The sequence below is a fragment of the Alosa pseudoharengus genome, unplaced genomic scaffold (genome assembly GCF_046254945.1).
Source record: "Alosa pseudoharengus isolate Yale_2024_CS ecotype anadromous, Long Island Sound unplaced genomic scaffold, YU_APseudo_1.1 YU_APseudo_1.1_scf_7, whole genome shotgun sequence".
Classification (NCBI taxonomy): domain Eukaryota; kingdom Metazoa; phylum Chordata; class Actinopteri; order Clupeiformes; family Clupeidae; genus Alosa; species Alosa pseudoharengus.
In genome coordinates this window covers 40,294,730-40,307,802 of record NW_027468859.1, presented here as the reverse complement: position 1 = coordinate 40,307,802, position 13,073 = coordinate 40,294,730, and the positions used below count along the sequence as shown (strand labels likewise).

At 41.6% G+C, this 13,073-nt stretch overlaps 2 protein-coding genes across 8 annotated transcripts in view; one reads left to right on the top strand and one right to left on the bottom strand.

Annotated features, from left to right (window-relative positions):
- adgrg6 (adhesion G protein-coupled receptor G6) overlaps positions 1 to 13,073 on the bottom strand; it is a 122,953-nt gene that overhangs the window by 108,990 nt on the left and 890 nt on the right. For all 7 annotated transcript variants that reach the window (XM_076273018.1, XM_076273020.1, XM_076273023.1 and 4 more), the window contains exon 2: positions 5,037 to 5,125. In XM_076273018.1, the coding sequence (XP_076129133.1) occupies positions 5,037 to 5,125 (89 nt within the window). The remainder of the gene's footprint in view (positions 1 to 5,036; positions 5,126 to 13,073) is intronic.
- Positions 10,205 to 12,981, top strand: LOC143110242 (phosphatidylinositol N-acetylglucosaminyltransferase subunit H-like). The gene is made up of 5 exons (XM_076273131.1): positions 10,205 to 10,365; positions 11,717 to 11,740; positions 11,893 to 12,100; positions 12,663 to 12,748; positions 12,880 to 12,981. The coding sequence occupies exons 1-5, from the start codon at positions 10,205 to 10,207 to the stop codon at positions 12,950 to 12,952; spliced, it is 552 nt and encodes a 183-aa protein (XP_076129246.1). The 3' UTR covers positions 12,953 to 12,981.

The window sequence follows — 13,073 nt, the reverse complement described above, 5'->3', positions numbered from 1 at the left end:
ATAGACAGTAATTTACCTTTTAGAATAGAAAGAATAGTAAGAATAAAAGAGTTCTTTGTTCTGTGTTAACCACATTGCCAATGAGTCTATCCCTTTAAGTATCAGTTACTTTACTTTACCTTTGTAGCCTAAACCATGCTCTTCCTTACTTGAAACACCTTTGTTGAAATGCAATAAATTGAAGACTGAAACTAGGGAGTAGTCTAGTGGGTGTTTGGGAATGAACGTTAGCTCAGATGCTCACATTTATTTCATGTAGACTTTTGTGATCTTAATGCAATATTTTACAAAACACTGACAGGACCACCAAGGACCAAGGATCAATCGGTGTGCATAGGCCTACAGCAGAGTTGTCTCACTAAGTTCATTTGCCTATTCAGTTATTGTGATTTGTGTTTGCCTATAGTCCATAGGGGGCACTACAGCCCCCACCTTCATTCTGCTGAAGGGCACTTCTTGCCATTTCACTTAGACCCCGACAATCTCCGCTTGCGGATATATTTTTTCAATGTATTTGTCCTGTCTTGGTGTCACAGGTACGCTAGCGACTACGCCGCTCCATCCGGCATCTTTATTTTTTTAAGTGACCTTCGGTGTCTTGAATGGCGCATTATAAATAAAATGTATTATTATTATTATTATTATTATTATTATTATTAAGTGCAATTGGCAAAGCCTCCAAAATGGTCAGAAAGCTCCTACAAACACACTAAATGAAGTAGGCTCAACAGGATCTGTGAAGACCCAACACATGACATGCCTACCCAGAATAATCATAATAATTAATTTACCAGCATGTTGCGTACCTAATAATGTGTCGCAGTAGCAATATCCAAGGAGCTTTAAGTTGTCTTAATGTAGGCTATAAAGCCCATATAGCCCAGGCTATGTTAGAAATCTTGGCATGTTAGTGCAACCTGCATTGTGTTGAACCTGCGCGATTCAGCCCTGCACACGCCCGGACTCGAACCAGCGAACAGCAGCACCTCGGATCGGGAGGCGAGCGTGCTGACAGTTGAGCCAATAGCCCAGGCTACTGGCTCACATGCCAGCAGCACTCTTGAGGCATCGGGGAGTGAGGTTTACCAACGTTCCACAAGCACAGCTAAGCTAGCTGGCATCCGTTACATTGTAACCCCGAAACGGACATGGGCATTTGTTCTTTGTTCCCTCTTATTTTCTCAACGATTTGTTCACACATCGGCTCATATGGCCAGGATAATTTGTTGTGCTACAAGGACATGTTTGACATTTAAATATGTTATGCATATTTTTATTTGTTTGTCTCCAATTGATATTTGGAAGTGTAGATACGTTATCAATCATGAAACGTCAACACAGCAAGTTAACATTGAAGGCAGTTAACATGTAACACCGGCATTCAGAGCGATGTGTGACCATCCGATGAAAAGTCGAATTTACTCAATGAAATGGTAGGAAGTTAGTCATCTTGTTGTCTTATATTCAAAAGTAAGCATGTTAAACTATTGGAATGAATAATTTGGAATGGATGGTGGGATGAGTAGTTCTTTCGCTCGGAAATGAAAATATGTAGCCTACACAGTCCTGTACCTTTTCCTTTTTTTGTTTGTCTTTTTTTGCTCAACATGAAATATTGTATGATTACGAGTCACGTCATAGCTGGTCAGCCTAAGTCAGGGTCTAAAACTCTTTATATGGATTTTGCCAGACGTCAATTAGAAAAACGAATGGGTAACTTATGTCCGGAAGCTAAGCTCTCTCAGAGGAGGGGCAGGACTGTTGAGCTCTAGAGCCAGAGCCCGTTTACGGAGAGCCGGAGCACTCCCTATTAACTCCATTGTACCAGTTCCGCTAGGGGCGATCACGAATAAGTGCAAAAACAATGGGGGTCTATGGTAGCCTAGAAATCTAGACGCGCCCCTAGCGGCAGCAACTCTCCGTTGACTTGTGAGCTCTAGAAATCGAAACTAAATCTGGCATTGAAATCGTGTATAGAGTCGTTTGTTGGGCTTAACATAATGATTGATGGCAGAGTTGCAACGGTTTGGCTTGAATTCCCTGCTACTTGAAAACAAATATCATATTGCGTCCTATTGCGTGCAGAGGGAATTTGAAAGACAACTGATTATCCCGACCCTCGGACTGAGCACTGCGAACGGTGAGTGCCCAGACCCTACATTATAATGTGGGTCTGGCTCGCCAGGCTAGGTCTATGGAGCTAGACGGCTAAATTTGTCTCTTTCACCTGGTTGTCGTTGAAAAATCGAAGATTTGATTGTGGTTTCTGCAAGCTCACTATGGATTATAGGTCAAAAGTTGAATGAACGAGTACTTACGTCCTTTTGATTTCTTACAGGTTGGGTCTTTGTTGCCCACAACACACTAGCTTTCTGCTAATGAATGACATCATTGACACATTTAAAAGGGTTTTTAGAACAAATAAGTGACTTAAAAAATATAATACTCAGCGGTGTGTATTTTCTCTGTCCCCCTCTTTCGCATGCAACATTCAAATTTCTGGGCAAAAAATTATATCCCGAGAAAAGTGGATTTGAGGGGTACAGCTCCATAGACCTCCATTAATTCTGCAATTATTCGTGAGCGCCCTCATGTGGAACCAGAAAAGGAACTGCAACCAGTTCAGAAACCGGAAGTTTCCCGAGAGTGGCGGTTCTCCCCTTATTAGACATTCTCTGCTAGAGCTCAAGAGTGACGGTCCACTCCGTTTCCGGAAGTAAAAATTCCATTCAGTTTTTGTTTATTTGTTTATAAGTCATAATTTGGTTGTTAAGTCCGACGTCACAGGCCCAACAGCTTTTTCATCAAAAAACTAGCGCAGCCAGACGGTTTTCACAACTTGTTTCACCTCGGTTTTAATGAGAGTAAAACAAAATCTTAACTTAATCTAATGCTTAACTTTAACAGAGCAGCCAGATGATACAATCAAGGGTAACGTCCAGGCTTCCACGAAAAATAGGATTTAATTAGGTTGAGGCAACAAGTGAGTAGTAGGCTGACAATTTTCTTAAAGGCTACTCCGAAAGAGATTTATTATCCCATTACTGCATCATCAATTAACAACCAAATATATAACTGACTGTACACAAGGTAGACCTAAAACTATATATGTGACAATGAAGGGACTCTATATAGAAGACAAGTTCATATGATATCAACTTTTTTTTAAGAAAACAAATATTTTATTCGTAATTTTGCAGGAAAGCATTATACTACCCAAAATCCTGTGTAAAGGGTGGAAGTGTAAAAGCAGCTTCTTTGATTATTAAGACAAAGTCCTTTAAGCAAAGTCTTGCCACTTTGGTGGCCATCTTGGTAACATCCCCAGGCAGTTATTTCGGACTAACATCATCAGGCTCCTCCTCAAATGAACGGGGAGGCACAATCTCCAAATAGGGTGGTCATATTGACATAAAAAATACAGAAGGGGGAACCTGTGTTTAAATATGAATTGAACGGTATAAATACCTCCCCTCCAATCGCTAAAATAAGGTGAAAAAGACATTATTCTTTACATTAACATGATCACTGCGCATGCACCAACATTTCCGACATGGCTATTACAATGTTGACGGGGAAGTAAACAGATGGCAAAAGGTCAATCATGCCGTTTTCAACAATCACTTATATTACAGGAAGGGGCGGGGTGTGTGTAGACAACTATGAACTATACCATTTCCCAGCGGGGTGTGTGTAGACAACTATGAATTATAAGTTTAAGTAAGTATAAGTATATACTCTTTTGATCCCGTGAGGGAAATTTGGTCTCTGCATTTATCCCAATCCGTGAATTAGTGAAACACACTCAGCACACAGTGAGGTGAAGCACACACTAATCCCGGCGCAGTAAGCTGCCTGCAACAACAGCGGTGCTCGGGGAGCAGTGAGGGGGTTAGGTGCCTTGCTCAAGGGCACTTCAGCTGCGCCTACTGGTCGGGGTTCGAACCAGCAACCCTCCGGTTACAAGTCGAAGCGCTAACCAGTAGGCCACGGCTGCCCCTAAAAAAATAAGAACCCATGGGTCTCGGGTTATTTTGGCCCATGTGGCCAGTTGAGCCTCAACCAGAAAGGGTGTCGAGTCCCTGGGAGACTGCCTATTATACCATTTCCCCAGCGGTATACTTAATACTTAAAGTGCATCTTAACAAGGTTAGTAGTATCGAAAGAGCTGATTGCATTAGGTAGAGAGCATGCTTGTGTTAGGTGCATTGTGCATAGGTGCAGATCTGAAACAAACAGTAGAGCTTGCACAAACATGAAAAAGTCACATAAAAAGACAAAAACAAAGTAAGAAAGAAACAGCACTGTAGAACCTGATAATGTAATAAATCCCAGATAATGTAATAACCCTGATAATGTAATACAAATTTGCCATGAATCCATTGAAAATGTAATTAAACCTGATAATGTAATAACTTTCCGATAATGTAATAAAGTGCATTTCCCAATAATGTAATACACTTTTAAAAAAAACAGTTTAAACACAGCGCCCCCCAGAGGTCAAAGGTCACAACACCCTCATTATGCTAATGTGTAAGTGTGGTGCTATTTTGAGCCTTGTTAGTGGTATAGAAATAGCGATTTCTTTTTACTGTACGTGTGCCCCGAAGGCTAGCGTTAAACACTAATTAGCGGTTTGCAATAAAACTGGTCACATTCGACTAGCATGAAAATAAATCCCAGTGAACGGCCGAACTCGGTATACATTTGTTATTAACCCCAGGTTCATTTTGCGCCGGAATTGTCCTTTAAGGATGCTTTCGAGCTAGAGTTGCCTACACAGTATCACCACTTGAACCCAAGTAACGTGTGGTCTGCTGTTAAATTATTACGATATTGGGGAATTATTACATTATCGGGAAGTTATTACATTTTTTTTTTATTACATTTTCAATGGACTCAAGTGCACATTTTTATTACATTATAGGAGTTATTACATTATCAGGTTCTACACTTTGTGAAAATTGACATCAAGAGTATGGCAAATCAGTCTTCAGGTAATAAATGGCAAGTAGAAGGAAACATTTTCTGTGTACCTGATTGTTGGAGGTATATCAACTGCAGGGCGACTGGGAACAAGAGCTGGACCTTCCATCTTGACCACCTTCCAGTGATTTCAAGCATCCTGAAACATATGATGTAGAAAAAGTAAAATAATTCTAAAAAAGGTCAATGTATGTGGAAAAGTGAGCACTCTTCTGGTAGGCTAGCTTGACTGGGCTGAGGGTACATTGCATGCAACCTAATTCCATTTCACTACATTTTTTACAATAGTATCTCACTGGTTTAATTGAGTAAAAAGAAGTATACAAGATCATTATGTTAATCTCACAGGACATGAACACAGGAAAGCAAATCAAAACTTGAAGGAAAGCAAATTTATTCTGAGAAATGCATCATAAAGAAATAAATATATTTATAACAAATGTACACAAATATTTGCACCCCTGTATTTTACCCACTTTGAACAGCATTCACTCTTCTACTATAGTCCTTTTTCCATAAGATTTTTAAGCGAATTAACTCTTTTTGTATGTACAGTATGATGTAATTTTGAGCGATATTATATGCAGAAAAATGGTTTTCCATTCAACAACCATTCAACGATTCTAGCTTATTAAAATGATGTCATCATGTCCCTGTTAATGCACATTTTTCTACTGTGCTGGACATTTTTCCAACAGATGTAGTGAGCACTTCTAACAAATGTATCAAAGGTATGGAAGACTATTGTGAGGTGAACGTCTTGGTGCGCGAGACAAAATATAGATTTCCGCGCTAGCTTTGTGAACATTCTGAGCAGGGGTCACAGTAACTTACATCGCTCCAACCCTTTTCCATCACATTAATATCAAATGAACTCTCGCTAATCCACCTCTGGCGAGCAAATAAACTTAGCACGACAAAACCGACGTTACATCGATATAAGTCCTTTTCCATCACGTGTCGTACTAACTTTTTGATGTGCATAGTTTTTAAGCTAATTAACTTTTAAATGGAAAAGGGGCTTATGACATGCAGTAGATATTGATTTAAAATGGCCAGTTATTTCATGGAGTTTGTGATATCATACACTCTGTTGAGGTTCCCAGGGCCTTTGGAATGAAAAAAAGCCCCACAACATCACAGATCCTTCATCATACTAATCAGAAGCATTTGGGGTTCTTTTCAGTATAGTCATTCTGTATGCCAAACAGACGTGAGAAGTAAGTAAGTACAACTACTCAAGTACTGAATCAATCGCTGGTAACACTATACTTGAAGGTATCTACATAAGAGTGACATGACACTGTCATGAACACATGACACTGTCATGAACACAAATCTAACCCTAACTTGTCATGACAAAAACACTTACACAAGTCATAAATGTTTATGACATAACACTTCTGTACTCCCAAGTGCTATTGCGCCACACATTGTAGTTCTCCTGTTTATTCGCTTGGAAAATCACCACGTTTCATGTTGTGTGACCTTACACATTTTTATCAACTACTTGTGCAATTGTATTTAAGTAAGAAAAACGTGGATGTTTTTGATTACTGCCATCTTCCTCCCTCTATGGCTACGTCTGAGCCCGCTAGCATAGCAACATGCTAACACATTCACGCCACGCACCAGAGCGTTTGAGTGCACGTACCAACACAGGAGAGGTATGACTCAACTCGTGAAAGTTAAGGTAAGAACATATATTACTACTGACATTGGGTGGCGTGTTCCTTTAAGTAGGCTAAATTGTCACGTGCGATAGTGTGAGGGCACAGCTATTATTAGCCTTACGGTAGCGTGACTTTGAAGCGGATGACTGACTATGCAGTTTCAACCATGCAATGAGTCTTTTTCTGCCCCCTAGTTAATACCTGGGAGTCAGTTTGGAGTCACTTAGATAAGGTGTCACTATAGAATATAATTAATGTATTTCGGGGGAAGTAAGGGAAGTTCTGTGTACACTTTTAAAATGCGCTACGTCAATGGAAAACTTTTCCTGGTCCCTAAAATGACGCCAGGATATTTCTAAAAGTTTGTACTTTTGACCGTGCGTGCCCTGAAAGGCAAGTCTTTCACATTCATATTCGGTTACATCTGCCAAGAATGATAGAGAGCTGACACGTTGAGTAACGAGTAATGAGTAATGAGTAACCTAATGAGTAAATTAGCTCTACCGTAAAACCTTATAGCGGCGTGGACAAAGGGAATGACTGCTAATGTGTTTAATCTTCACCTCAATAAAGTCAGGGTTTAACAGTCAAAACGTATGTTTTTTTCGTGAAATTTGTTCACAATATAAAAGTGTATACTGTATACTGTCAAATTATGCGAAAACGTAAAATTCAACATTTTAACCCATACATTTGTTTATCGTGGATTTTCTCAAAATAGCACCATGCGCAAAGCGACTGGTTTCGCCTTGCAGGGTCACATATATAAATGTTAAAAATAAATCCTGTGGTAAAAATATTAGTTGTAACACATCTTCTGATATACATTTAAACAAAAATACATATTTTATAGGTGAGGTAACGTTCAATCTAGAGTGCCGGCCAGAACATTGCATAAGGCCAGGATGTGTATTGAAGCACAGAAATGCAGAGGCAGGAGGATGAGGGATGATACCACTTGTATTCAAATCAGAAGTAATGTAGACTACATGAATGCATATGTGTGGTTTGGATATCAAATACACCGTGCATACCAAAGAGAAAAGTTCAATGGTTACGCACGCACACACACAGTTAGCTTCCCAAAGCAGGCTAGCAACAAGGAAAGCGTGAATATGCTAACATTCATTCCCTCGTTTCCCCACAAACTGTACTCCGATATCGCAAAGTCATGAACAGCCATATGCAAACTCATCAAATAAATAAACAATGTGTGTTCTCACATTTGTCCATTGGCAATGACGTAGGCACTGGTAAATCAAATTAAAAGACACGGAATAACAATTGAACCAATACATTCATCCCGTCAACAACAAATCCTGAACCAAATAAGATAAAAGTCCAGAACCTTTTTTACAGCCGTCCTCAAATGTATATGGTACATTTGCACCAAACAAAAGGCAACACTGTAGGCCTACTAAGCTAAGCATACTTAAAGAGGCTGGCTGTTATCTTCAGATGGAAGAGAAGGCAGGATTACCAGCCGGGCAACGGGTTGGGTGTACGCTCTATCCTTGACCTTCACGTCCGCAGACCTGATGTGACAATCAGGGCTGGGGTGAACCTTGATGATGTGCCCAGTAGGCCACACCTAGGGAGCTGGGGGTCCATGATCATTGCAACAGAGCCCTCCAGGACGTTTAGGAGACTGCTACTGCGTGGGACTGGCTTCCCTGTCTTAAGGAGAGTTTATTAGGGAAACTGCCGCGCTGGGCCCTCCTTAGGAGAAGTGCCTCGGCCTGGCGATAATCCATTCAAGCAGCAATCTTCTGCAGCTGCCCCATGCAGCTCCTGGGCAGTGGCCTGTAGCAGTTCCTTCCAGGTGTTATAATGGTGCAGATCCAGGGCTGCTTGACTTTCAGTCGTCAATGTCACCCCACAGAAGGTTGTCTGGCGAAGCTCAGTAGGGTCTGGAAGATCTCCCAGTGCACTGGTAAGATCTGCAGGCCACTGGTCTGGATCCATGAGCAAAAATGGGGCCCTTGACTCCATCGGTTAGGTCTTGCCAGTTCTTGCAGTGTTTTGCCATGGGTTATATCGTCGGCGGAGTTCTGGGCAGAGTCGACATATCGCCATGTGTGGTGTGGGGTTAGTTCATGGATCTCGGCTACACAAGTGCCAATGAAGACTTTGAAACGGCAAGATTCAGATCGCAGCCAGGTCAGCACTTCTCAATCTCTAAAGTAAGCTCATCACCAAGGAGCTTAGAAAGCTGAGCTCCTGTAAGTGCGCCACACAGCTCCAGCCGGGGCATAGAGTTCAAATGTCTTGGTGCTACTCTAGACTGAGCCATTACAAATGCCAGATGCACTCTGCCATCATTTCCCACCGTTCTGAGGTATGCCACCGCCCCATAGGCCTGCTCAGAGGCATCACAAAATATGTGAAGCTCTCTTCCTCTCACTGAAGCGGCTACATAAGGGAGACTGACTTGAGGGAGGAACTGCAGCTCTTCTTCCCAGTCTTTCCACTGCTGAATGAGACCTGATGGCAGCTGGGGATCGTCCCAACCTCTGTGCTTGTCCCACAGGCATCTCACCAACATCTTTGCCCTTGTGGTGTAGGGCAGGATGAAGCCTAGGGGGTTGTATTGGCTGGCAAGCACTTTGTACTGTAGATGTTACACATAGTAAGCATTTGTATCCTAACATGTCGGTGGAGAAGTGCCAGCTGAGGCCTAGTGTTGACTCAGGACTGTCTGTCTTGTCTTGTGCAAGCCAGAGTTCAGCGCTGTTGGACCTGAGATTTTCAGGGAGGTGGCTAATGACATCGGGTTCATTACTGGCCCACTGGCAGACCGGAGGGCTATTAGCTTATCCACTATGTCTCTCGCCACTGTGGTGGTTGGGAGACTCTGAAGGCAATTATCAACATGAAAACATCTCTCAACAGAAGTTCCCACCTCATCTTCTGGCTGGCTGCTCTTCCTTGTGTGGTGCTGCAAGGCGAATAGCATGGGCTACACAAAAAGGAGTACCTGCCATTCATATACCGCGGCAGGCTTGGTTTGACAGATCACACCACACAAAGCGCAGGAGAGGAACAAGAGAACTTGGTGGAACATGCTCTTTATGTCTCCACTCCCAGCTACCTCATGCTTGCGAAATCTGAGGACTCCCAGTAGTGATGCCCCAGGTAGAAGGTACTCATTTAGGTTCTGTCCTCGATGCTGGTATGAGCAGTTGAATACCAGGCGTTGTTTGCCATTATGGCTAACAAGATGGTGGGGAATGTACCACACCTCATCTCCTCTATTAAAGTATGATGGGTCCAGCTTAGTGACCAACCCAGCCTGAATCAGCTTCTCGATCTCTGCCAGTATATTTTAGCCTTCTCTCGATCTCTCTGGAGTCTTCTCTCTACTGCCCGCAGACGAGACATGACTGCATCGGAGGTGGCTTGAAGGCATGGCATATCTATGTAGCGTAGCAAATGGGTAGCATAGCGCAATATGCCATCCACCTCCACATGGGTTGTCTTGTCTTGTAGCAGGCCGAGTGCCTTGCTTTGAGTGTGTCACTACTTTGTTGCTCCTGAGGGGTATGATGTCGGCGTGCCAGTTTCTCAACATGCACAAGCACTGCTGTGGGCTGGACAACTGGCAGATGACACTTGAGGGACCTTGTAGCATCCAGCCTAACCTGGTGTGGATAGCAGCCAGGCCACCTGGGGGCCCCAGGTGTACAGGCTCAGTGGGCTTGATGAGGTGTGGATGTTCACTGTCTATGAGCAGCAGCCGTCGAATCTTCTTGAAAGGCTGGAGGGGTAACCCGGACAGATGCTTATACTTCTTCTGGAGTGATTGGGTAGGTGTGAGCAAGATCAATGCGAGTTGATGTGAAGGCATTGGTGATGTGATACCGAAGACTTTGGCCTACCCCTGGGTGAGATGGCAAGTGGTGAAACAGGAGCGCGGGTGCCTTTATGATAGTTAGCCATAAAGGGCCCATGGGCTGAGGCTGCTGGTAGCAGTTAGCCTTGTGACGACTGATTCTGCTTGGCTGCTAAGACTTGAAGTTCACTCATTAGCCTGTTGAGGTTATGAATCATCACCTCTCCCAAACTGTGGTGGCAGCCAATCGATTTCCTCATCATCATCATCGACATCACTGGCTGGATCTAAATGATTGGCATGCACCTCTTTTGTTGACTGACCACATGCAGTGTTCACCTGCTGCAGCAAGTCAATGTATGCATAGCAAATCAAATGTATGCATACTTTTGGGATAATGTGATCTTGAATGCAGAATAAACCATGGCAATGCTTTGACTTAGTAAAACCAAACTTTGTCCATGGACTGATTGTGACAAAGTTTATAGAAATTGCATTGTTGGAACTCTGGGGTACACCACAATAATTATGTTTTCAGCAAATAACAAATTAACAATGTCTTTAACAAAAAAACATACTTTTGTGTCTGATGTGTGATGTTGTGAACACTGTGGTAGATCACAAAGCAGTGACATGGCAACTTGATGCGTCAATCTAATTGATCGCTATCCGCTATCTTAAATGTAATGCAAAATGTCCAAAATTGATGATCTTCTGACGAAGCCTTACGAAGATACCGGACTGTTTATTTTTTCAAGTTTTTGTCCAGTACAGCCAAACAGGAAGTGAGATCAAATCTCAGCAGCTGTTTGATGAACTGACACCATGAAATTGGAACCCTTTCCTGAGATTGGTTAGACTGCTTAGAGTTGGTTAGACTGCTCGGGACACTGGACAACACTTCACATCAGCTGCAAAAGCTACTGGTCAGACAGTGTAGTGTTTTCAGCTTGAGCCTTCTTCAACAAAACTGTAATAAGGACCGGTACAGGAAGTCATTCAATGTCATACAATAATTCCCCTCTGTGCCTGGAGAGCAGGCATATCTTCTTAAAGGCAATGCAGTTTACAGTGATTTTAAGATAGGCCTACATCTTCTTTTTTAAATCTAGTAGCATACATAAAATATGTTATAAATATGTTATGGAATTCAACATATAAATCAGATCACATCTTATTTGGAGATCACTGAATTCTGACCTCTTTCTCCTAACTCCCTTTTAAGGAGAAATAAGGAGCAAAAACCAGTGTGAGACAGACTGATGGCTTATGCCTATGCCAAATTCTTTAATAATATTATTTTTCTCTGGGATGTGCTGTTGTTTGTAAGGTGTTTGCATGCTTAAGGCTTGCCAAACTTAACTCCTAACTGCTGATTTAATGATTTTGTTCTTATTTCAGAACACTTGTCCTCTCGTGTGCCATCATTGTGACACTGGTCAGCATGATGATCTGCATTCACTTTGTGAAGGTGGACCATGAAACATTACTGATTATTAGATCCCTGGGTGTGCAGGTGTCATCATCCTTTGCCTCAGGGAGAGAATGTACATCTTTCATCGAAATGAGCAAAATAAAAGATATTGTTATCAATGAGGCTGTTCATATAGTAAGTGCACATATGTACATCAATTGGACTTTTTTTTTTTTACAGTTTTATAGAACTATACCATGATCTATAACCTTAAAAGAATGGTTAACAGTAGGCGTACATTTCAAGCCAATAAATGCCACATTCAGCAAATATCTCATCACAATCCACTCCGTAAACTGAAAAGAAACATATTGTGTAAGCCTACCCACTCACACAACACTATCACAGCCAATCAGAAACCAGTGGTCTTATTTTGTACCTCACAGACCTGGACCACTGAATGAGGGGTCTGTTTTTGGCTGTTGTTCAAATATCCTTCTCCAACTTTTCAAGCTAGCTTATGGACTTTAAATTGCCCTTTTATTACTATTATGATGTCATTTTGTGTGTAATTTTTTTTTTTTTTTTTAATCTGTTATGCGACCTTGGGTGCTTTGAAAGGTGTTGAGAAACAAATTAAATGTATTATTATTATTATTATCGCTAAACTAATTTTAATAGTGCATTGAGCTTACACTTCCCTAAGCTAACCATGTAGCTAACCATGTAGCTGCACCATCTTTTATGATCATTTCAGCACAGAGTCATATACTACCTCTGCATTCTTGTGAAGGACCCTTCAGATCCTGAAATGGTATCCAGTGTAGTTCCTCTTTTTTTTAGGTATGTACACATAGTAATGTTTCTTTAAGAAATTATATCTCTCTATATTGTGTATTTAAAATGATATTTAAAATGTATCACTTGGAATAGTATTATCTTTCTCAGAAATGTGTATTTAATGCTTTTCAGAGTTCCAAGCCAAGGTTGAATTGCTTAGTACAAGTATATAAAGCCTGTCAGGAGGTACTGTTACAAAACTCATGACAAGGTAAATCACTGCTGCAGACTTCATACTAATACTTTAAGAAAGCATGTGGGCAGGAGTAAAATAAAGCGATTTTTAGATATTGTTTGCTTTAGCCCCTTGGTGGGTGCCCCACCCTTT

Bases quoted from the DNA above. Each gene is read 5' to 3' on its own strand.
- LOC143110242 (XM_076273131.1), top strand. From the start codon at position 10,205: ATGTCGGCGTGCCAGTTTCTCAACATGCACAAGCACTGCTGTGGGCTG. The intron at 10,366-11,716 runs GTGTGGATGTTC...CTCCCTTTTAAG, and splicing joins GGCTCAGTGGGCTTGATGAG to GAGAAATAAGGAGCAAAAAC. The intron at 12,749-12,879 runs GTATGTACACAT...TGCTTTTCAGAG, and splicing joins GTAGTTCCTCTTTTTTTTAG to TTCCAAGCCAAGGTTGAATT.